The sequence below is a fragment of the Triturus cristatus genome, chromosome 10 (genome assembly GCF_964204655.1).
Source record: "Triturus cristatus chromosome 10, aTriCri1.1, whole genome shotgun sequence".
Lineage (NCBI taxonomy): Eukaryota > Metazoa > Chordata > Amphibia > Caudata > Salamandridae > Triturus > Triturus cristatus.
The window spans coordinates 559,501,773-559,527,015 of NC_140593.1; the positions used below are offsets into that span (position 1 = coordinate 559,501,773).

General features: G+C 42.4%; 1 protein-coding gene across 1 annotated transcript in view; it reads left to right on the plus strand.

The window, feature by feature from the left end:
* Positions 1 to 25,243, plus strand: part of LOC146789728 (tetratricopeptide repeat protein 21B-like) — a 330,277-nt gene that overhangs the window by 60,461 nt on the left and 244,573 nt on the right. The window contains exons 6-8 of the mRNA XM_085631188.1: positions 5,216 to 5,373; positions 12,232 to 12,447; positions 13,604 to 13,842. Of these exons, the coding sequence (XP_085487314.1) occupies positions 5,216 to 5,373; positions 12,232 to 12,447; positions 13,604 to 13,842 (613 nt within the window). The remainder of the gene's footprint in view (positions 1 to 5,215; positions 5,374 to 12,231; positions 12,448 to 13,603; positions 13,843 to 25,243) is intronic.

Genomic DNA, 25,243 nt, shown 5'->3' on the forward strand with positions numbered 1-25,243 from the left:
GTGCCATGAATAACATGTTAGAAGAGATTACCACCATTGTGCCAGGACCAGGATGAGGGGTGTTACCCAGACACCGGTCCCAGGATGCTTGTTTCCGGTTCAGGAAAGACATGGCTTGGCTGTTCCGGATGGACTGTTCCCATGAGGCACAGGGTCAAGACTGATTTACATGGTGGCGAAGTGAGCTACAGAATGAAGATGGATTCAACACAGATCTGTGATGGGGGTGAGTTTCTGAAAGGTTTCAGCGCTCCGTCCATCTCCTTGTGTTTGCTTTGTTCGCCCTACGTTGGCATGGTATACCCAGACATGGGTCCCTTGCTCACTTTGCCACTGAATTCAAGCTAACCTGGCTGATGAGGAGTGTTACCCAGAAACCGGTCCCAGGATGCTTGTTTCCAGTCCAGGGAAGACCTGGCTTGGCATTTTGGGTTCGACTGTTCCCAGGAGGAACATGTTCAAGACTGATTTGCATATGACTGGGTCTGAATTGAGGTGGCGAAGTGACCTGAGGAACAATGATGGTTTCAACCCAGATCTGTGAGGGGGGTGAGTGTCTGAAAAGTTTCAGCCCTCCGTCCATCATCATCTTGTGTTTGCTAGGGCCAGGATGCTGCCAGGAATTGCCACCAATGTGCCAGAGATAATCACCACTAAATGATGTCCAGCCTTTTACTAGACATTACAACCGCTGTGCTAGGGCCGGCATGTTGCCAGGTATTGCCAATTTCATGCCAGGTCGAGCATGTTTCCTAAAATTTCCATTGTTGTGTCGACCTGCATTTTTCTAGGAATAACACTGTTGTCCAGGGTCTGCATGTTTTCAGGCATTACAACCACCGTGCCATGGCCCATACTTTACCAGGAATTACCACCGTTGTCCGAGGGCCAGCATGTTCTCAGGGGTTACCATCACTGTGCCAGGGCCACCATGATGCGAGATTACCATCATTGTGTAAAAGGCAGCAGTTAAAAAAGCAATTACCACCATTTTGTCACTGTGAGCATGATGTCGGAGATTACCACCTGTGTCATGTATGATGTATTGACATGGATTATCATCAATTTGCCAGCCCAGCATGTTGCCAGGGAGTATCACCATTGTTTCAGGGCCAACATTTTACCAGAAATTACTACAATTGTGCCAGTGCCTGCCTGTTTCTTGTGAATATCACCATTATGGCAGTGCCAGAATGTTGCAGGGAATACAGCCATTGTGTGAGGGCTACCAGATTGCCGTGAATAACAGCTGTGCACTGATTCAGAATTACACAGACACACCCAGTGAGCATGTTGCCAGGGATCCATCATTGAGACGGGGATAAGCATGTTGTAAGAGATTACCATCACTGTGGCAGGGCCAGCATTTTACCAGGGATAACCACCAGTGGGCCAGGCCTTCATGTTAGCAGAGACTTCCACCATTTTGCCTGGGCCAGCATTTTATTTTGTATTTTTTGTATTTATGTAGCATGACAGTCACCCTAAGTTATCTAGACACTCGCCGACATGTGGCAAATAATAGTAATTGAACGGGGAAAGGTATAAAACAACAAATAAAATGTTGGAAATAGCCATGTTTTCATATGTTTCCTAAATACTGTAAGGGGAGATTCATCTTGTAAATTTATTGGTAGGCTGTTTCACAGCTTGGATGCTGCAGCTTTAAACATGTTACCGCCCATGGTGGTACAATGGAATCTGGGTGCATGAGTCAAAAATGCTTTTTCAGATCTAAGGTGATGGTTTGGTTTATACATCATGGGATTCCTTAACAAAGGGGTTTGACAGCTGTTATAGAAAAATGTATGGACTTAGCAAAGTGACTTAAAAATAAGTTTGCTTAATTGTCAGCCAATACAATTTGACTAATCAAGATGAGATAAAATCACACTTGAAAATTAGTCTTGCTGTTGCATTTTGCACAAGCTGTAGATCCTTTGCGTTTTGGCAGGAAGGCCAAGATAAATGGGTTTACAGTAATCAACTCTTATTTATATAAACGCATTCGCAATTTGAATTATCTGTGGCACTATGAAAGTACATATGCTGTGTTTCAGGATGCGTACCTGGTATGTACAACTTCTTGCCACCTCATGTACTTGGTGAATCATAGTAAGTTGCTCATCAAACTTGATAACTAGATGGACAATAACAGCATGAAAGTGACCTACGTTTGTCAAGTTAACTGGTTTAGGTTATTTTATTGTGTACTTAATGGTTATTGCAATATTGTAAAAAGATTGGGACTGTTCTGGTGGCACTATGTCATCATGCTGAAACATGATCATTTTGGAAATTATAAAATGTGTTACCCTCCTTTTCAGTGCAAAACCAGTTATTACAAATTAAACAAAACCTGTTACCTGGAGTTTTTACCTTTTGAAGCAAGGTGAGTTTTTCTCCTATCGATTCTGGCCAAAAAGGAAGTGTCCGTATTAGGGACGCTTCGAAACGAGCAAACATCTGTGTCTTGTTCCATTAGGTTTGTGTTTCCAAAACATCCACCCTCAACTATTTGGAGGCAGTTATGGAGGTTATCTGCTCTGGTTGTAAGATCCTCGTCAATTTTGAAACTAATTTGGGTATCGTCTGCGTACATTAAAACCCATAACCCATATGAAGATATTCAGTCCTCCAAAAGGGGCAACGTATGTATTAAAAAGCAGTGGACAGAATAGAACCCCGTGGTACTCCAAGTCAATGTCCTCAGCTCTGATCAGCAGGAATTTAAGTCTACCATTGTTGATTTGTTCTTAAAGAATCTTTGAATCCAGGTTAAAGTGGTTTCCTTAATACCTAACTCTTCTAAAAGGTTTATTAGGACCGGATTGTCTTCCCTACCAAATGTGGCCGACATATTCAAAAGGATCAGGCGGCTGGGATGTCTTGGTGGGTGCAACATCAAATCTCGTCTAGGATGCTCTTCCTACAGTTTCATCTCTTTAGCCAGTACGACACACAGCTTGCATCGCATGAAATACATTTTGAGCTTTGATAGATAATGAAATGTGTTCAAAGATTGCACCTTCTCGAAGTTTTGCTAGGTATGGCAGGTGGGAAACTGGTCTATAATACTCCACACAGCCTTTGTATAGTGGGAGTTTTTCCAATAGTGGTACGATTTGTGCCTTTTTAAAAATTTCGGGAATAGTACCTTTGTTCGGAGAGGTGTTGATAATATCTTAAAAATGGTTTGCTGACTTCAGCTTCAGTTCTTTGTGTAGCATTCCTGTGAGAACATATGCTACTGAGCCTGTTCTATTGCTCTTCTTTATCAAAGTGTCATATTGGTCAAGATCCAACTTGCGCAATTGGTTGGTTGGTTGTCCACCTTCATACAACATTTTTTCAATGCCCTTCTAAAAGCTTTACTGTTATCTATTTCAGTTTCACAATGACCTGCAAAGTTATTGCAGTTTGGTCCTGAGAGAGCAGTTTGTGAAATGCTAGCTTTGAATGTCCAGCCATGAATAACCATAAACACCACTTTTGAAACGTTGGGAGCTGGTCGTATCTTTGATGAAAAATACAGGAATTACTACCATTGTTCCCAGGTCAGCATGTTGGAAGGGATAACCACCATTGTATCTGGTCCACCATTTCACAGCTGGGGCACTGGTCAAAATAGTTGCTCCTCACCTCCGCACACAGACATTCATGCATGCACACAAACAAGCAGAAATACACTCGCGGTCATGCACACACCCAGACGGGCACAGATGAACTTGAGTGCACACAAAGAGATCTTTTTTTACTCATCTCTTAACTAACCCGACTGCTACTTCGGCAGCCCTGCCTCTTAACTATGCTCTTGGGCTTATGCAGCTCCTGATCTGCACTCCCTAGAGGAGGTGGGGGAGAAGGAGTACCTCAAGAACCCTGAGGGAGCAGGAGATCAGCAACCACGTAGACTTCCACAAACCAACCGGACACCTCTGCTCTGCCAGACTCCTACTTGCACACACCCTGCATAATCCAGAACCAGATCTAGCAGCGTTCATGCCTTCTCTCTTGCCCCTAAAGCTTGGAACGACCTGCCCCTGCACATCAGAGCTGCCTTCTCAGTTCTTGAATTCTACAAGAAACTGCAGGCCTGGCTCTTCACCTAGCCCCAACACGCTCTGTCCATACAGCAGCTGCTTCAACACCAGGATGCCAACCTGGATGGGTTGTGTGCTACACACACACACAGCAAGCAGGAGTATGGGACGAGTGGATAAGGCAATCAAGACGGAGTGGAGGGCAAGTGTAGAGGGCAGTGCCCAAATATGTGAAAGGATGGGGTGTTACATTAAATGACAATTTTTCTTTTCACCCACAATAGTTGTCTGCTTAATTCGGGTCTGGTGGCTCAGTGGACTAATTTGTCCATTGCAGGGGCCTGTGTTCGACCTCATGGTCACAGGTTCAAATCCCGGCGGGTCCACTCAGCCTTTCATCCATCTGAGGTCGATAAAATAAGTACCATTGAGTTGGGTAACAATGAACATCTGTTATTCAGCGCCAAGAGACCTCTAGATGAACGTGCGCTTTACAAATACACATTATGTTATAATTCACCACTGTGCTGTGGCGTTGAGACCAAACCTAAAAAGTGCTTGGCGTTATGGGTGGTCCCATCACAGTAGGTATGGTAGATACAAGAACTTGTATCCAAATGTAATTGAATACATTTGAACATTGTAAAGAAAGCACCACCCGAAGATGGGAGTTGAGAGCACTTCTAACAGTAATACATTGAACAGATTGAGACTGGAGATTTTATAACTCAAAAGAACTGGACTGCTTATATACTCATAGCCTACTCTATCAAATAGAAAAGTTCTCATTTTTTTCTGTTCTCACCATTCTTCTCTTCTAACATTGATCTATTTTTCCCAACATCTGATGCCCTCAAGCACATAGATTGATGCTCATTCCTAATAGTATATGCAAGATAATACGACAAACATCTTCATGAGCACTGTCAGGGTCCAAACGGTCCCAGATACAGAAATATCCTTCTTTAAGACCTAACAAGCCACTCTGTAGATAAGAAGTTATGTCTTCATTGTGAATGAAGCTCTAGATCAATTCTATATTTGTGTGTATGTATTTATATGATTTCACTAGACATCTGCCCGAAGGAATAGTACCAAGAAAAGAAAAGTAGATCATCTTGCTCCAGATTAAAAATTAAATGTGTAACCAGAATCGTCCCTTATATTTGCAGGTGATTTAGAAGGTTCGCAAGGAACATTGCAACGTTGTTTAGAACTGGATTCAACATCTGCTGATGCACATCTTCTAATGGCCCAGATCTACCTGTCTCAAGCCAACTTCTCTGAGTGTTCACTCTCTTTGGAAACAGGAGTTAGCCACAATTTTAAGGTAGGCGCTGCTGTGTGTCTTAGAAATCTAAACTTTTAAGTGTACTAAAGGAAAAGACACAACATAGATTGTCAGTCTTAAAATACCTGTTATTTATAAATGGTTAATTTTCTGATATTCTGAGCAATTAAAGTTGTGCTTGTTTACCCAGTGCCCGTGTAGGTATTACACTGCAGGCAGAGGGACAAATGGGTTATATGCATGGTATCATTCCCCCATTCAAATAAGGGGATGCCACATTGTTGCAATGTAGGTGCAATATGTGCACCTGCACAATGGGTGTCACAGGATTGGCAGCACAAGCTTCTGTCTCCCCTTCTGTAATACAGAAGTAATGCCTGGGTGCAATGAATGAGCAAAGGCAACATTACACCCCCAGGGCACTTTAGCTGCAAGGCTCCTTATTGCTTGATATTTGGGGAATGGCACTAGGAACTATGGAAGCGTGTTCCTGAAAGCCCAGTTTAGCTTACGTTATTTGAAAAAAAAAGGATTTTTTGTAAAAAGTTAAAAATTAAATCATTTTATGCTTATGAATTGCTGGCCACATAACAAAGTTCTTTACCTTGGGATTTGTGGGCATATTCACAACAGGTAGACGCTTACACAAGATTTCTGAATATTCTTGTACTTGTTCTATAGCCTAGAACGCAACTTATTTATGCGTTTTCCACTTAAACAACCTAAACCGAGAACATGCCAGAATGACATCAATTGCGGTTTCCTTTTTCACCAAATAGCCAAAAAAATAGGAGAAAATAGTTCATTTTGCTGAAAACACCAAACTTGAAAACAGTGTATTTAGGCAAAAATGGAAATCAGGAAAATGTGCCTCAATGCAAAGCATACAGACATTAGGAATTAAAACCTGTTTTTAAAATCTTGGAAGAGTGCACCATACCATCATGTCCAGCATTTAGACAGTTGTTTTCCCCTCTCTGTGGGGAAGATCCTGGACACAAGCCTGCTTTATTTAAAGATGCTTTGGCAGTTAACAGCAATTGTTTTGTGGAAGCGTTTGGGTTTAATCGATGTTTAAGGAGGTTTTCTTTCTCTTTACACTTTTTTTCTGAAGAAAGTGTTTATTTTCCCTGATTTTTCTGGTGATGCTAGACCTCTCTGTGGGTTCGGGCACTATGCTGGTGCCGTCTGAGAAATGTTCAGACACCCAAGGGTCAAAGTCAAGGCTCCTGTTGACGTTGAAGTGATGTCATTATTGGCAGTCCTCATCATCCAGAATGTTTCCTATTTGTCAAAAAATTGGATCGCCTTCAGATCATAAGACCTGGAAGGGAATCAACCCATCTGCTCCATCTCCTCATGATTTTGAAGAGGTAGCAGTCTTTCTCTGTATGGTTACATCTTTTTTATTATTAATATAGAAAGGAGCAAGTGAATCACACAGCAAGGTACATATAACCCCGTATAGGCCAACTGCAATAGTCAGGTGCATAGAAATAAACTGTCCTCGAGTGTGAACTAGGATATCTCTTGGTAGCGGGAAAATACACAGCATGTCGCCTACAACCCAGAATGGACCAGGTCTCTTTCTCTTTAGATGATGCTCAGACTCATCCTCCTGCACCAAGGGATCACTAGAAGATTCTTCTCATTCATCTTTGGAAGTCCCATTTCATCCTTACACTGAATAATGTATCCTCCAGTCTTCCCAGGAAAGTATGTGCTCTCTGAAAAGCTCTGAGTCCAGTGATGCGTCTCCATCTAGGTGTTGCTGCAAGAGGCATAGAGCAGTGAAGAGTTCTGGCACAAGTAGATATTATGCTTTTCCCCATCTGAATCTCCCACTCCAAGAAAAGAAAGTTGGCACAGGTCATCGCCTGAGGATTCAGACTTGGATGGATCATCTTCTGATTGATGGTATCCCTCACCTGTACCCTGGAGTGGTGCAGAGACAGAATATCGACCCAAAAATATCGACTTGCACAAATAGCGTGGCAAAAATAATTGTGGGTCAAGAATATCGACTCGGGTAAGTAATATCGATGTAAAAAATATCTAAGTGTTTAATATCGTTTTCAAAAATATGGATGTTAAAGATATTGATTTTTTTATTAATGTTATGTATTTTAGTATATATTTTATACGTGATGCATGTATTTTTTTGTATAATAATTGTATTTTTATTATATGTGTTAAAAATGTAGTAGTCATTAAAAAAAAAACTTTGAATTTTGCATTTTTAGTTCCACAGCGGTTTGTGGGTTTATAGGGGAATAGGGTGGGAAGTAATTTAATTATAGTAAATTTATATAATATTTTTATTAATTGTTGAATTGAGATGTTAGTGTTAACTATGTAAATAATTTTTTTATTAATTATGTAATAATTACTTGTTAATTGTAATTAATTGGCAATTATTTGTTAATTGTGTAATTATTTTAGGTATGTGTTGTGGAATTTATAGGTGAAAATGGTGGGAAGGATGGGAAATAATTTATTTTTAACTGGTGAATTAATAATTAGTTAATTATTTTAAATTAAATAATTAGTAATTCATTATGGTAATTGGGTAATTAATTTTAGGTGTGTGTAGTGCATATTATAGTGTTAAAGAATGCATATTCAATGAATCTGTAATAATAATTTTTATTAATTTTTAAAATTAATTGTGTAAATTATAGGGTAGGAAATAAAGAAAATACATTTGTTTTTAAAATGTTTTTGTTTAATATTTGCTTCTTTTAAATATTGTTTATAAAGGTATTTATTAATTTATTTCAAATAGTTGTACCTCTTTGTTATATGTAATTATTATATTTAATGTTTAATATATTTAATCTAATTTTTTTAAACATTCTTTATTTTTAAGATCCTTTTTTTTTATTGTTTAACTGATATTAATTTTTGGTTCTCTGCTATCCAACACTTTCCTTACTGTTGCACTCACTGGAGTGGGAATAGTAAATGTTACCCCTCCGCTATCCAGCACTTTCCCTACTGTTGCACTCATTGGAGTGGGAATAGTAATTTTTACCCCTCTGCTATCCAACACTTTCCGGACTGTTGCACTCACTGGAGTGGGAATAGTAATTTTTACCCCTCCGCCATCCAGCACTCTCCCTACTGTTGCACTCACTGGAGTGGGAATAGTAAATGTTACCCCTCCGCTATCCAATACTTTCTCTACTGTTGCACTCACTGGGGTGACAAATGCAAAAAGAACAATAGATGGACAGAATGCACAACAATGTCATATATTCACCACAGTGCAGGGATCTGGGCCTAAATCCATCGTTTTTTTGCTCACCATGCCATTCCAGTTTGGACCCAGCCATATGCATATCAGTCTTGACCCTGCGCCCAATGGGAACAGTCCAGCCCGAACTGCCTGGCCAGGCATCCTAGGACCGGTTTCGGGCTTTCAGCCCTCATAAGCCAGCCTTGTTTTTCGGTCCAGGGAGGACCTGGCTTGGCAGTTCGGTCTGGACTGTTGCCATGAGGCACAGGGTCTAGACTGATTTGCATATGGCTGGGTCCAAACTGGGGTGGCGTAGTGGGCAAAAGAAAGATGGATTTAACCCAGATCTCTTGACTGGGGGAGAATGTATGAATCATTGAGCATTCCGTCCATCATTTGTTGCAGTTGCACTCACTAGAGTGGGAACAGTAATTTTTGAAGTCTGTTTCGTCTAGGATCTCTCCTTTCCATGATCTGGTTGCAAGAACAATTGGAACCATAGGACAAGCTTGTGGTTTTGTTTTGATTGTTTAAAAGATTATTGACTTTAGAACTCTTGTGCTTTGATCCAAAGGTTACACCTTCTCACAGCTCTATTTGAGAGCTCAATGGACGTTCCATGAACTCTCAGAGAAAGCTGCAAGAAAGTTTAATCTACAGACCACAGCTACTTCAGAGGCTTACACCTGATCCAGAAATGGACCGGTTTTATTCCCCAATTATGCCTCCGGGTTTCTTGGGCCGTCATCCCTGGGGAATGCACTTTTGATGTGTTGGTCCCAAAGATTCTGTACACTTTTCCACCAATCCCAGTTCTTTTCAAGGTGATCACCGAGGTAAGACTTAGCAATGTACCTGATAACTGCATGAACATTCTGAGAGAGGCAAAGCATCCTTTTATGAGTTCTTCATATGCATTCAAAAGGAACAGGTTCTGCTTATAGTGAAGAGAAAGTACCACCTTATCAGCTTTATTTGGCAAAATCTGGTTTGTAGAACTCTTCTATTGGAGTGCATTTGGCTACTGTCGCTGCTTACCTTTATTATTATTCTCAGGCTGTTTTTAGTATTCCACTGATTCAGGATTTCCTGTAGGGTCTTAGGACAGTGCAAAACCTATGCACAAGGCTGATTAACAGAACCTTTTGTGGAAGGTTGCTTTTTTAGTGGCTGTTACATCATCCACGTGGATGAGTGAACTTTAAGCTCTGTGCATAGGATGTTTGATAGAATATCGATTGCAAAATATTAGGGTGGACAGAAAATCGTGTTAAAGATATGGAGAACCGAAATATCAAGCAGGTGAGTGCAAATTGGTAAGTTCAGATTTACTATTCTTAACTCCACATCTACGTACCTTGAAGATATGTATACCCTCAAGGTACGTAAATGTGGAGTTAAGTAAAGTAAAACTTTTCTTTCCCATAGAAACTTACCTTCACAATAATTTTGTACTGGATATTCTTGACACGATATTTTGTGCACACTATATTTTCCTCGATATTTTGTCCAAGAACCCTGTGCACCGATGAACCATACACTGTGTTCTATCTTAACAAACTATCCTTACAAACTCACCATTCTTTTGTCCAAAAAGAGATTTGTAATTTTCACGTTATTCTGAAAATGTCCTTGCCTAATTTTTCCTCAAATACTTCATCACTGGGATAGAGTTCTTTACATAGCCTCAACGTGAAGTGGGCATAAGTTATTATTTGGGCAAGCCTAAAGATATACGCACGGTCAAAAAGCTCCTTGGTAATTATAATGCAGTGAGCAGCAGGTCCTGCCTCCTCTGAACAGATTATAGCTTGGTGGATAGTTTCTTGCATTCTTACCTGTAATTCACAAGCTAATAGGCCCTTATGATGGAAGTCTAGGGCGTATTTCTCAACGGTATGGCTGTTACTGCATCTCTGATAATAAATGTTCCTATTCCTCCCATTCGTACGACTACCAATTATTGTCTGACTCCGATGGATACTTTAGTGGGCCAGACTTCTCTTCGTACCTTATTTACCTATTTGTTAAATTCTGTGGCCCTGGTTGCAAGTTCTAGGTTGGGTTATTTTACCATTCTGTTTTATCTTTTATCAAGACCTGAAAGAATTCCATGGTGAAGAAAGAAATGTTATTTTCTTATAATCCCAGTTAATAGCCATAGCTGTTCTCTCTAAATTCATAAAAGCCCAACCCACTTTACTGCTTTTAGGGCCAAAGATTTTTAACTGGTTTCTATGCATACGTATATTCTTTTTGTTGCAAAAACGAACAAACCAACTGTCGCCCTGCTGGGCATAATGAGATAGTGCTGACTCCAAGATTCTTAATTGACCAGGGTTTATCTCCTAATGTGAAATGCACTGTTTTGTAGAGTGGAGTTTTCAGCCAGATGTACATTGTGTCCTATACTTTGGATAAATAGTTAAAAAGGGAAAACACTAGATGGTGCCTTTTTCGCATATTTTCTTGCTATATGTTTCAACTGAAAAACATTAAAAAGTAAAATTGACTTGAGCTCTGGGATCTTGCAGAAGCACAGAAGATATTATACATTTTAAGAAATCAGCGCAAATACTAATGCTGAAGAACTAGGATTACAACTACTTCCATCACACTGGGCAAAGATAGAAGAGTATGGATGGAGAAGCATTGTTTGAATTATTATCTGATGCCTGCAGTGAAACAATGGGTCCAGTATACTGATGATTGCTCCTACCTGCTATTTTCTGGAATATACTCTTTGATGCGTAATATTTGACTCGCACCTTGACCTGTAGGAAATTCCAATTCAAGGAATCTTCATGCATAACAGATTTGGGATTCGTAAAGAACAGAATGCAGAACGCTATGCACGTTCACCAAGAATATCCATGCAATGTTCACCCTTTGCATGTAGAGAAATGAAAGGTTCACTCACCTGCATATGACCTCTGCTCTTTGGAGGCTTGTTTAATACTTCAATCTTCTGATTGTAAAACCTAAAGTGGGTGCTATGAATTTACAGTCATTGCAACTCAACACAAGGGACCCGATTACAACTTTGGCAGTGTGGCACCGGATCCGCCCCGCTGCTGCACCGCCAAAGCTGTGCTCAAGCCGCCCGCCCGATTAGGAGATTCCTCCTGTCTGGCAGGCTGTTTTTTAGCATTTGCACAGTTATGCCTCAGAAAATGGCCACCGCAATGGCAACGCCAAAAACAGTTCCTGCATGACATGGGCTGTAAAGTCCATGCCGTCCAGGAACTGGTGTGCATGTACATAGGAGGGCACATGTGCCCCCCTTGTGCACCCTTTTGTTTTTTCTCTGTCAGTGTTCATAGAGTGGGTACCTCCGTGACACCGCCGGCGGAGAGGAAACTCGTATTATGCTTGGCGGGTCCGCGGCATATTGTGGCCTTTTGACTGCCACAACACCGCCAGGGAATGGTGGTTCCCTGGCGGCTGTGGCAGGAAAATGGCTGTCCAACCGCATAAATCGGAATGTGGCGGTTGGGAGACCGCTGCGCTCCCACGAGTCAGTCTCGTAATAGGCCCCTAAATGTTTTTGCCAGTGTCCATCATCCCACTAGGTACATACTCATGTTTAGAAAAGCCTTGAAAACCAGCTCACTGTGCATCTACTTGTATAATATTCATAAATGCATTTCATTTTCCAGGTTCGAGACTATCCATTGTATCATCTCATCAAGGCTCGGGCACTGAAAATGACAGGAGATCTGCCAGAAGCTATTAAAACACTCAAAATTATCACGAATCTTCCTGAAATGAGAAAGGGAGAAAGTAAGAAGGGAAAAGGGAGTAGCATAAGCATCAGTGAACGTGTGTCCATTTATCTGGAACTTGCAGAGGTTCTTCGCCTTAATGGTGAGCAGGTAAGGAACATTGCATGAACTAGATTTTAATGATGGAAATTGTGGATTCTGTGGTCATCATTTTGCTCTTCACTTTTAAAGGTTTACAATACGCATCTGCTTAACAACTTGCAAGGGTAAATTATAATTTATTCCTGAAATTGTACTTTTGAATGTAGAAAAATTGCTAGATGATTTTACTCCTTTGTAAATACTGTGATAAGTGGTTAATGTGGGATTGGTGGCCCTGGAGGTTGCAGTGACTACTCACACACTTGATAGCTTGTAGCTATTTACAAACATTGTTTAGTTTCCCATTCTGAATATGCAAGCATTAGCTATGTAGGGTAAACTATTTTTCCTGCTTGAGAGGAAACGAAAGAAAAAAATACATTGATTTGTTAATATTTCGACACCATTTACTAGTGAATTTTTGAACTCTGGGTTACAGCCTTGAGTAGTGTACATCTTTTGTAGTTTTCCAGGTGCACTCGTGCAATTCTTTGTCAATTACCATAAAATTCTGATACCAGTTTAAAGTGCATAATTAACACTAAGAGTAGATTTCTGACTTTTAATGCATGGATATAATGTTTTGAACCGTTTGTGAGGCAATGAAAGAGTGAGTGTAAAAAGAAACTTTAACTGCAGACTTAAACAGCTTCTAGTTGCTGATCTTCTGCCAATGGAAGACCTCAGTTCAAAGTATGGTTTATAAAGATCTCTGCTTTCAGACAATTTGCTCATTGTAATTGAATCTGTTCTTTTTTTCTGTTTCATGGGTATAGCAGTGGATATGAATTTTTACGTCCATGAAGTGCTTTATTTGAGGCTTTTCCCCACAGGATCTTGATGACCTTAAAGCGATATTTGACTGCAAAAATATGTTCATATAAAATGGTATGAGACATAGAGGAGGATGATCTAACCTTTGCAGTTGCCGGCCTGGTGCCCCTCTCAAAGGACTTTCCCACAGGACCGACTAACTGCTGTGGGAGTGCTCCTCCAGTAGAAGGACATTGGTTTGATATGAAATTAGAATCCTAAAGATCATCTCAAATATTTGGCTTCTTGGACTATGGGCCTACAATCAATCAGTGAGTGGCATTTATGAGGTGTCTTTTATAATCACATTTAACGGTTGTAATAACATTTATACTACTTTGTAATATTTTAGCATGAAGCTACGAAGGTTATGCAAGATGCGATACATCAATTCCATGGAACACCAGAAGAAATTTGCATCACTATTGCAAACGCGGATTTGGCACTAAGTAAAGGAGAAGTGGAGCCCGCCTTGGGAATGTTGAGAAATATCACTTCAAGCCAGCCATATTTCATCGATGTTAAAGAAAAAATGGCACAGATTTACCTTGGAACGCGAAAGGATAAGAAGCTCTACATTGCCTGCTATCGGTAACATATCTCTTGTATTTGTTTACTACAATGCCTCTTATTGTTGACCTCTTCCTCTTATGTTCAGCTTTGTGCACAGCGGCGAGAACGCATACACCAGAATGCTATTTACACATATTGCATCTAAAGTGAAATTCTCTACCAATAGAAACCAGATAGACGTAAGCTGTAACCCAACCCTTTTCACTCATGTAGACCATCGGAGGTTTAAAAGAATGCATACTCCATGATACCTGGTGTAAGGAAATGCCTCTTTTTGTATGATCACCCCCACAGTTTTGGACTGATGCTGCTGTTTTTTTTCGATGCGGAGATTGCACTGAGGTCTGCTAACCAGACCTCAGTGCCAGTGTTCTAACCCCTTACCCCTTACATGTTAAATTGGCTACTCCCAATTGGGGTAGGCTGACGTATAAGTCCCGAATATATGGTACCAAGGGCACCAGGAAATTCAAAATTGTTGGAGATTGTGCACTCAATTATATTATTCCAATAATCTTAATATTGAGTTTCAATCGTTCGGCGTGCTACCTTAGTGATATGCCTGCCTAGCATATGACTGATACAGATAGGGTGGCCAAGTCTCGGAGGTAACTTGGACACTAGCATGCACTGCTGTGTTTGCTATACTTAAAGATAAACTGTGTAAACCAATTTTTTAACCAGGACATGTTTACTTTTCTAAACATTCCAAAACATAGTAGTTCTAAATATCAAACATTTATACTACAACATATATGTTGTTTTACATGCATTAATACAATCAATTGATGCTGTATACAACTTTAGTAGAACAGCGCCCAATGCATTGCGGGACCAACTGTCCCTTCATCAGGGAAAAACCTATTGGGTGAAAAGAAAACTCATCAGATGATGTGCAAATTAATATGAAGAAACATCATTCTATTTTGTGCAACTTCAGTTTAGAAGGAGCGTGTCACCTCATAGTGTAGAAAACCAGTTGACTTTTATTAAGTTGCATTGACACCAGAGTGCTACCCCTTTTATGACTCGCTGCTTGAATAAACACTTACATCCATGAAAGAAGAAAGAACGGATAGGCGGAACAGCCTTCCAATCTACCTATAAACATATAAACTTAACATTGTATCTAGTGATGTTTTCACTTGTTGGTAAAAAACACATATTCGTGAAATATACCCGCCTACCTCAAGACAACCTTGTGAGGCGCGGAGTCAGCTGTTATGTTCACCACGTAATAGTAAACCTCTAGGATGCTTAACAGACCGCTTGTGTCATCTCGGTTGTGGTACCAAAGACGAACATTGTAACAATTGAGATCGTGTTGATGCTGCAATAACATTCAAGTCATCTATCTTTATACTCCTAAATACAACGATCCAATTTCACTCTCTGAAACGACTATGCTGTCGCATACCTCGTGGTAATCCGGAATCCTTTCTGTTAATAATATTAGTACCTTCAATAGTCACCATTTCTGAACGCTGTTAGGATAAAATAACCACCATTACTCCAAGAGCATAACGAACCCAAACCTCATACGTACTCACAATGCTCCTTCAAAACGTATTACCTTCTCGTCCTTAACCACTGTGATCCGAGTCTCCCGCTTACTGGCTAAACGCGTCTTCCGACTCACGGCCATCATGATTTAACACGATCATTGAATCTCGCGAGAGTACTCTCAACAATCACAAGCGCCATTCCTAAACAACAAACTAACATCATCCGTGTACCGTCTAATCACCCGAATCCGTTCAACCCGAACATCAATACAGTGAGGACCACCATAAAGTAGGACGATTTATAAGATTATACTCTCCTACCTATATACCCCTATTTAAGACCATTTGTTTTGGAAAATGAACCAGGTATTTTACGATCCTTAACCGCTAAACTGGCACCATCTTAAAATTGTGTAATGCTTAATGAAAGGTACAGATAGCTGAAGAGAGGGTACTATTACCTAGAATACATTAGATGTTGATTAGTATGTGGGTACTCCAAACGTGCTCAAAAGATGTGCCATTGCTCAGAAAACAGGTGATGTGAATAAATATATGGGTACTGAGCTTTAAACATGATGTAACTCTCACCATAGTCATTTACATAAATGTTTTTTATGCATCTGAGATTACATGAAACTTCTTGCAACAATGTTTAAGTTACTCATATCACTGTCTGACATATTGGACTGTCCTTAATAGCTATTTACACATTAAGAATCTAATTGTGACTACAACAGAGCCCTTTTTCGAACCTCAGGAAACTCCCTTTAACTGGTCCAACCAAACACTCGGTCCAGGTTTGGCATGCAGCTACTAAAAGCTTAGGTTGGGACAGGAAGCTCACACTGGCAACTCCCTTGTGGGACTCTGAACAACTGGGCAACCTGCGTTCCTCAAAGGGATTTGACAAATGGTATCTCATTGGTATCTCCCTGATAGGTGACCTCTGGGTGAAAGGTGATATGATTGCATTCGATACTCTACAACAGCAATACGAACTCTCCGACTCAGTTTTTCCATTATCTGCAGATCTGTCATGCTCTTGTAACAGCCCTACAGAAGGGCTCTTCCCCTACTGAGTCTTCACCGTTAGAAGACAGATTACTTAATGGGTACCTCCCGCAGATAGCAATTTCGTTAACTTATAAAAAATGGATTAATAATACCCCCGATCCCCGTGAACGACTGCATGAGTGTTGGGTGGGGGATGGCCTCGAACTTGACGAGGAGTGGCGAGAGGCGGTGGCCTAACCCCCCCCCCCCCGTGAGGTGGAGATTTCCGCTTGGCTACACCTGGTCCAGCTCACAATATTGCATAGAACGTATGTCACTGGGCCCCAGCTGGTTCATATAGGGAGGGGGGAGATTGCAGAAGGCGCTGTGGTCAGATGGGCACTTTCCTACACATACTATGGGAGTGTGAGCAGATCCAGGAGTATTGGCGGGGGTTGCACGAGGTCATGCGGAAAGTGTTACAGAAAGACATACGCCCGGAGGTGAAAATATGTCACCTTAATGTTTGGGAGCCCACCAATTTGAGCGGTGTGGAGAGGCTCTGGGCTACTCTGGGTGCGATGGTGGCCAAACGTGATGTAGTCCAAATGTGGGTGGTGGGGATGCCGCCGACCCTGGATACCTGGAAAAAGAACTTAGATTGGTGTATGTTCAGGGAGAAAATGGTGTATGTGACATGGGGAAGTGGTTCTCTGTATGGTCAAAGTGGAATGTGTACCGGGGAGATATATGTGCGGATCCTGTGGTCCCCTTGGAGGATGAACATCTGTCTCCTTGAAACCCATCTGTGTACCCGATGAGTGTCCCAGCTGCCTATGATGTTGAAATGTGTTCGCTGTCTGAATCGATCCCATGTAAGTGTATATTGCTTGGCCGACTGTCAATGTTTACATTTCAATAAAAAGATATCTAAACATGTTTTCTTTAAAAAAAGAATCTAATTCTGTCACATGAACTTTCATAGATGAAACCATGTTACTTATCAAAAATCTTGTGTCTGCGTGGGGAAATGTAAGTGATGTTTTTAAATTCTCCGTCTGCTCGTGTCACTCCACTGAATCCTTGATTAAAGAAAGCAGGCCATTTCAAATCTGTCATTGAGCCCATAAGGTATTAAGGTATTCAACCTTTTTATCCAGAATGCCTCACGCTGCAGGAGTTTTTTTGAATTATCGGTTTTGGCGAATAGGCACTTGTTCTATAATATGGAACTTCAATTGCCCAATGGTATGGCGATTCTGTTTCCAATGTACGGCAAGGCTGGAGTTGATATTTTTATTTCTAATTTTACTTTTGTGCTCCGTCAAACCCATTTTAATTTTCCTCTGTTTTCCACAAGGATATTTTATTAAGTAAACAACATTTTGGGAATTGCAATCTGTCATTTGAGTTAATGTAATGCGTTCTCCAGTTCTTGGATGCAATAGTATTTCTCCAGGTATGGCATTGTTGCAGTGGATGCAGTTCCAACATTTTTTTGTTCCTGCCTTGACCGCTGGTGATCTTGTTCTTTTTTTTAGAAGATAAAAGATCTTTTATATTCCGTGCTCTCGTATATGCAAATAGTGGCTTATCATGAAACAAATCGTTGAAGTCTGATTCTGATTCCAGTAATTCCCAACGCTTGCAGATACTCTTTTTAATCCATCTTGAAGCTGTAGAGTACTTAGACACAAAGGCTACCCTATTGGATGTCATTTTGGGTTTCTTCTGTAGAAGATCTTCTCTACGGGAAACTAAGGCCCGGTCAATGTGTTTGTCCAGTAATTCTTCTGAATATCCTCTGGCCATGTAATTCATTTTTTGTGTTTCCAGGGTCTCCTTGCATGTGTTAATTTCAGATGATATTCTACGAGTTCTAAGAAATTGGATACTGGTAAGTTTTTGATAAGTGATTGTGGATGAAAACTTCCGAACTACAATAAATTATTCTTCTCCGTGGGCTTTTTAAACAGCCGTGTGACGATTTGATTGTATTTAAGTTTGATCCACACGTCTAAAAACGCTTGTTCACTTTTCCGAATTGTGTATGTAAATTATATTCTGGGATCCTTTAATTTAATATCCCAATATTTTCAATCAGTGTTTCGTCTGAATTTTTCCAGATCAAAAATATGTCCTCAATGAATCTCCGGAGGAATACTAGTCCCTCTTGACAGATTGGATTTGTCAGAATATGATCGTGCTCAAATTTAGCCATAAACGTGTTCGCGTAAGCCGGTGCACCGGGAAATCCCATTGATCCGTATAGTTGTAAAAAATATTCTTTGTTCCCTTCAAGGTAACTGTGTAGTAAACAAAATTCAAGTAGTTCTATCACAAAGCTTTTGGAGGTGTCAAAATCCTGTTGCCTTGGTAGAGCCCATTCTACTGCCTCGAGGCGCTCGAGTGTGGTATTGAGTTATAAAGAGATACCACATCTATTGTGCATAAAAGCCAATCTTCGGATACCGGATCAGCAATGGATGCAAGTCTCCGTAGGAAGTCTGTTGTGTCTTCAAAATATATGTAAACCAACTTTGTACTATTGGTTGAAGCTGGGCATCTATGCATCGTCCTGGACCTTCAAATAAGGACTCGCAACCCGAAACGATTGGCCTGAATGGTGGATCCACAAGGCTTTTATATACCTTAGGCAGCATGTACAGTTTTGGGCGTCTCGGGAACTGATTAGTGAGATATTGCTTAGTAGTGGTGTCAAACCAGTTCATGCTTTCCACGTATTTCGTCAAGTACAGCGGCGATACCTGATGTAGGATCCGTCTCAAGAAGAGTGTAAATGCATCTATCATTCACATGTTCATACACTTTCTGCTCATAAAAGCTCCTATCCATCATTTTATTTTATTTATTTAAACAGCTTTATATAGCGCTGGGTAGACCCGTAGGTATCCGAGCGCTTTACATAAGGTCAGCAAAGTTACAACAATAATAACGATTGAAGGTTACATCAAATAAATGACACACATTAACGTGAGCGAAGGTGAGACAGTAGAGAGGGCAGAGGGAGAAGGGGAGTGAGAAGGGAGAGGACGAGGGGGAAGACGGAATTAGAGAGAGAGGTAAGGTCAGCCCAAATACCGAATGGGTCGGTGATGGCCAAGGAGGTAGTTGAAGGACGGTCTCCCCTATAGCTCTCGAGGAAACTCCAATGGGTATCGGTCAGACAGGTGGAAAGAAAGGTGACTAGGCAAAAGTAGAACGGCAGAAATACGCTGAGGGGGAGACAGGGAGAAGGGGAGAAACTGTGCCCAAGGTCCGGCTGGGCAGGTGACGGTCAGGGGATGAGCCCAGTCCAATCTCCTCATTAGCTGAACAGAGCAGCTCCACCGGGCGTCGGACATAATGCTCGGACTCCACTGTCAGGAAAGAGGTCATGTTTAAACAGGGATTCACATTAGAGCCGGGGGGCGGGGGAGCCATGGACCGAAAGAAGTCAGGCATAGTCCTGGAGGGGTTGAGAAAGTAAAAAAAGATAAGCAAGGAGGTAGAAGTCATCATTGTCAGCTATGTTGGGGTCATGCATCCTGGGACCCTTTTCCTAACCGAGAGAGTGCAGAGTACAATACAGCTTTGTGGGGAGGGAAAGGTCAGACTCCCATTAGTTCTAAACAGGACACAAGAGCTCCCCCGGAGACTCTAGGCGCTCCAGTCGTAGCGTAGACCCAGAAAGCGAGTAGGGACACATCGCCCATTACGGTGGGCAGCGCAGTGGGAGCCGCCATTTTGACTCACGCTGGGGGAGAGGGGGGGTCCGCTCACCTCAATCTTCAGCAACAGGAGCCACTCCGGGCAAAATATCCGGCGCGCCCGCTGCGGCCGAGGGATGTTTATCACACAAGTTGACTCGGGCAAATGGAGGATCGCCACAAGTCAGGAAGAAGATGTGGGCAGGTCAAATGAACAGTGCCGAACTCACTGAGTAACTGATCAAAATATAGCTGCGGGTGTCCATCGGAGAAGCAGGCAGTGGAGCCCCCGGTAACGCCGCCAATTAGGCATCGGTTCCCATGCATCCGCTCCAATTCATTCTCAAAGCGGGTCCGTTCCTTTCCAGGTGCCATCTTGAGGCTATAACGCCGGGCAAGATCTCTGCCGATATCGTGGCGTTGCAGCGTCCGGTTGGAATGGCGGCCACAGCGGCAGACGCTCCAGACCATCTGATGTCAGGAGATAATGTTTAAGTGGGGCTTCAACGGAGAAGAAGCTCCGAGCAGCCATGTTGGATCCTGGCTCCGCCCCTTGATGATCATGATCAGCCCACCTCCTTTGTCTGCTTTTTGAAAAATTACTGTGGAGTTATTGGCCAATATGGATAATGTGCTGTATTTTGGTCTACTAAGATTTTTTATTTTCCTCAATTTAGTGTAGTTGATTTTCTTAGTCTTTTTTGACTAATGTTTCAAACGTGTCCTTGGTTTTGTGGGACACTGGAGCCATTAAAGTACTTTTCGGCTTAAATTGAATGCCTTACGATTTTTCTTTGGTAGAGTTAACAGGCACTATATTTGTAAAATAGTTCCGTAATCGGAGTACCCTCATAAATTTGAAAAATGCCACTTTATTTTCTAGTTCTGTGCTGTTGTAAGTGGGCACAAATGATGTGCCCTTATTGAGGATGGTTTCTTATGCACCAAGGGCACCAGGACATGTAAGACAGTGTCCCCCCAGGGCTGCAGCACTGGTTGCGCCATGTGTATGACCAAGTGCCAAATGGCTCCCAGTCTGCCACTGCAGCCTGGAAGAGCATTTTTAAACTGCCAGTTCGACCATATAAACCAATGTCAAAGCCCCCACTTCCCCTAACAATATATGTAAGTCTCCCCTAAGGAAGGCCAATGGAGCCCTACGTCAGGAAGCTATATATATTATGAAGTAGGACATATGCTTTTAATCTGTCCTGACAGCACCTCTTCCAAATAGTCGTTTTTCCTGTGGAAAAGTTAGTAGCCCCATTGGCTAACTCAGAGTTATTGGAAGCCCCCCTCAGCCTGGCTAACTCCTGAATGGGACTACTGAAATGGGTGCTTCAAGGTATCAAATTATTCGTGGCATTGAGACCAACTTGATGCCCAAGTCAACTTTTATGTCACTTGTAAGAAAAACCGTTTTTAGACAGTTGCCACTTTGGTAGCCAAGGTTGTCCAGTGGCCTAACACAGTTGCTGGCCACCAGGCAGCTTTCTGTCCTCCTGGGGAGTAGTGCGAACAACTCCTAGGGTTAGGAACAATGGTAGCCTGTGTTACCTCCCCCTCACAGGAAGCCACTCAGGGTATTGGCGTTTGCCCCTTTGTACAGGTAGATAGGCTGGCAGCAGTAACAGAGAGGGGAGACCAGTTCTCAAACCATTTTCCAGTGGAAGTGTAGCCCCCAGGTAACCACACATCTAGGGTGGGCTACCAATCTCCTAACATCCAAGGAAGGGTTCAGATGTCTTGGGAGTGGGCAGAATAGTGCAATCTGGGATTGATGGACACCACATATAGCCAAAGTAGTCAAAAGCAGAAGGTATCCTGGTAGCATATTGGCTAGTGACCGCCTCATCCTCAGGGGCACTTTCTGTGCATAAATATGGCACCCCAGGCACCCTAAACCTCAGATCACTATGTAACTGGAGAAACGACCAAACAAAGACTTCCATGCCTGGGACCTGACAAAGAGAGGCTGCACCATCTGCTGGGCTGCACCTGCTGTACCTTTGGCTAGTGAAGAAAGGACTGTGTCTGCTGGCTTGTGGAAAAGTCACTCACAAGCCCAAGGCCAAAGAAGTGATTCAGAGGTCAGCCGGTCTGACTCCCTGAAATCAGCCCCAAGGCTATCACAGCTGAAGTAGCCTAGCTTGGCAAGTCAGTAGATACTTTTGGTGAATCATCGCTGACCTCCGCTGGGTGCCCCAAGAGACCGATCCTCAACTGCCAAAAGTTGCACCCAAGTATGCCAGACCTAGGAGTGTTGTATGAGTCCAGATTTGTCACCCTAGAGGGACAGTAGCCTCCACCAGAGGATACTGCTGGACCCTCTGTGACCGGAGACCATTAGCTCAGGAGCAGCTGGACTTCTACTGGTTCAAAGAGGACTTGAAGGGACCCCATCCTCTTTGGTCAAAATTGTCCCACCTGACCCTTGAACTGAGGAGTAACCCCAAGGACACCCCCTGTCGACTTCACATCACCCAGAGCATCCTTGAGCATCCTCCATCTCCTGCATCCCCAGCATCAGGACTACTCCATTGCAGTCTATGGTGGTTGTGGTGTAAAGCCCAGAACTGGACTGGAGAACCCTTTGGTGGCATTTAACTGTCCAAATACTCCTTCATGCCCCCCCCGACCATCTCCCTGCCAGACTTGGTTGCCCTAGTCAGACCGGAGTGGCCAAACACAACTCTTTCCAAGCTTTACTGTTACGAATGCTTATTTGCAGTTGTGACTAAAAGAACTGAGATTTATGTTTTCTTTAAAAAATCTATATCTTCATGTTAGACCTGGCTTCTTTGGCATGGTTTCCACTGACCTTTTGCTTTCTGACATCTTGTTTTGCTGACTTCATTTTTGCTGGCTTTAGGATTCCGGGTACTTCACCACTGCTGACCAGCACTAAAGTGCAGGCACTTTTTCCCTAAAACATGGTAACATTGGCATATCCACAGTTGGTATATTTGATTTACTTATATGTCCCTAGTAAAGTGCACTACTTGTACCCAGGGCCTGTAAATTAAATGCTAGTAGTAGTAGGCCTGCACCACTGATTGTACGACCCACTTAAGTAGCCCTGTATACATGTCTCAGGCCTGCCATTGCAGAGCCTGTGTCTGCAGTTTAAACTGCCATGTCGACCTGGCACGTTAACCCTCTTGCCAGGCCCAAACCTTCCTTTTTAATACATATAAGTTACCCCTAAGGTAGGCCCAGAACACCCCCAAGGGCAGGGTGCAGTGTATTTAAAAAGTTGGACATGAATGTTTAAGTTTTAAATATCCTGGTAGTGAAGAAAAATTACATTTGTTGTTTGCAACCGTAAGACCTCTCTCTCCTATAGGTTAACATTGGGATTACCATATTACATCTTATAAGTGTCATTTCCATCTGGGACAAGATATATATTTCAGGTTTGGTTTCGCTGGACTCACAATTGTAAGTCTGAAAATGGCACTTTTAGAAAGTTGACATTTTCTTACTTTGACCTTTCTATGCCTTTGCCTGTCTCTGAATATGTCTCGGGTGAGTGACAGCTGGGCTTTGTGCAGTCCCTCTAGACAGTCACACACAAAGGAAACTGAGGTATGCATGATGGGCCATTCACATCCTGATGGGCCATTCACATCCTGATGGGCCATTCACATCCTGATGGGCCATTCACATCCTGATGGGTCATCCTGGGCAGGATGGTAGGGAAGAGCAGCCTCTTACACCTGAATAAGGCTGTGCCTGTCCCCACACAAAGAGCTGCATACCCCCTTTAGGGAGTCTGTATCCAGGGCAGGCACCTAGTGCACTTTAAAAAGCCCAACTGGTTAAAAGTACTGGACCCCCGACACCACCAACTCAGTACACTTCTGGACCGGAGGACACTGTCAAGAAGAAAGACTGCTGTGCTGCTAAAAGGACTGTCACTCTGCTGGACTCCTGCTTTGCTGTGCTTTCCCTGCTGCCCTCCTTGCTTGGTGGTTAGAAGGACTGGACCTGAATCTCTACATCCCCAGAACCAAGTGACTCCAAGGGCTTACCTCCTGTTCTGAAGTTTCAGGGACATCCAAGACTTCCTTTAACCCTGCTACAGCCTCTGAACTCCGGCAACTGTGAGTCCTGCCCTGCTAAGTGGTGCCAATCCAGTACTGGGCCATTGGAGGTGGGTTTTCTGGCTGTTTCGTCAAGATCTACACAGTGCTGACTTTGCGTTGGTCGGAACCGGCACATTCTCTTCTACGACAATGCATTGTTGCTCCGAAGACACCACAACGCCGAAAGTGTGGCTTGACGACGATGCATCACCAAGGGGTTGAACGCATCCCCAAACTGCGCGACTCGGAACCAACGCATCACCTACAATCCTTCGGATCAATGTTGACGCATCGCCTCTGATCGCTCCTTACAGCTGCTCCTCAAGGTTGACACTTACTCCGTGAAGGTACTGTTTTCAGCAGGGCCTGCATGGCTCCCGTATCAGACCTGTGCTCCATCGTGGTTGTCTTCATTTTTTGGATTGGACCTGGTCCAGTGCGACAAGATAGCCCCGGTTGGTGCTTTATGACTGTAAGCACTATATATCAAGATATTATTTAAAAATTCATAATTTAGGTTCTACTATTTGGATTTTTGTCGTTTTGGTCTTGCTTTGTTCATTAATTTAAGCTCTATTTTTCTAACCTCTTGTGGATTATTTTTGCGTGGTGTTGTACCTGTTTTTTATGTATTAAGTTTTGCACAAATGCTTTACACATTGCCTCTTAAGTGTAGCCTGACTGCTCTGTTCCAAGCTACCGGGGGTAAGCACAGATTAATTTAGGATGTGTATCTGACTTACCCTGACTAGGATTGTGGTTCTTGCTTGGACCGGGTGCATAACTCTTCCAAGCAGAAACTCAATTCCTAACACTCCTGGACCCTCCGGTGGATTTTGCTCATCTTGAGCTCAAAAAATTCATGAAAATATTATCTATTTTGATAAATTTGTGTATAATTTCTTCCGTGCTGTGACTTTCTTATTTTGTTTTTTGGTGCTTCTAAATGCTTTACACTAGTTGCTTTGTTTAAGCCTTGCTGCTGAAAGCCACAGCTAACTAGAGTTGAGCTAAAGCTTTACTAACAAGCCTGACTGGACCCAAGAGTTTTTGTGAGTGTATTACAAGGTAAGGTTTGTTAGAAATGGGATTTCTGGTTGGCTAGGGCTTGCGCCAAAGC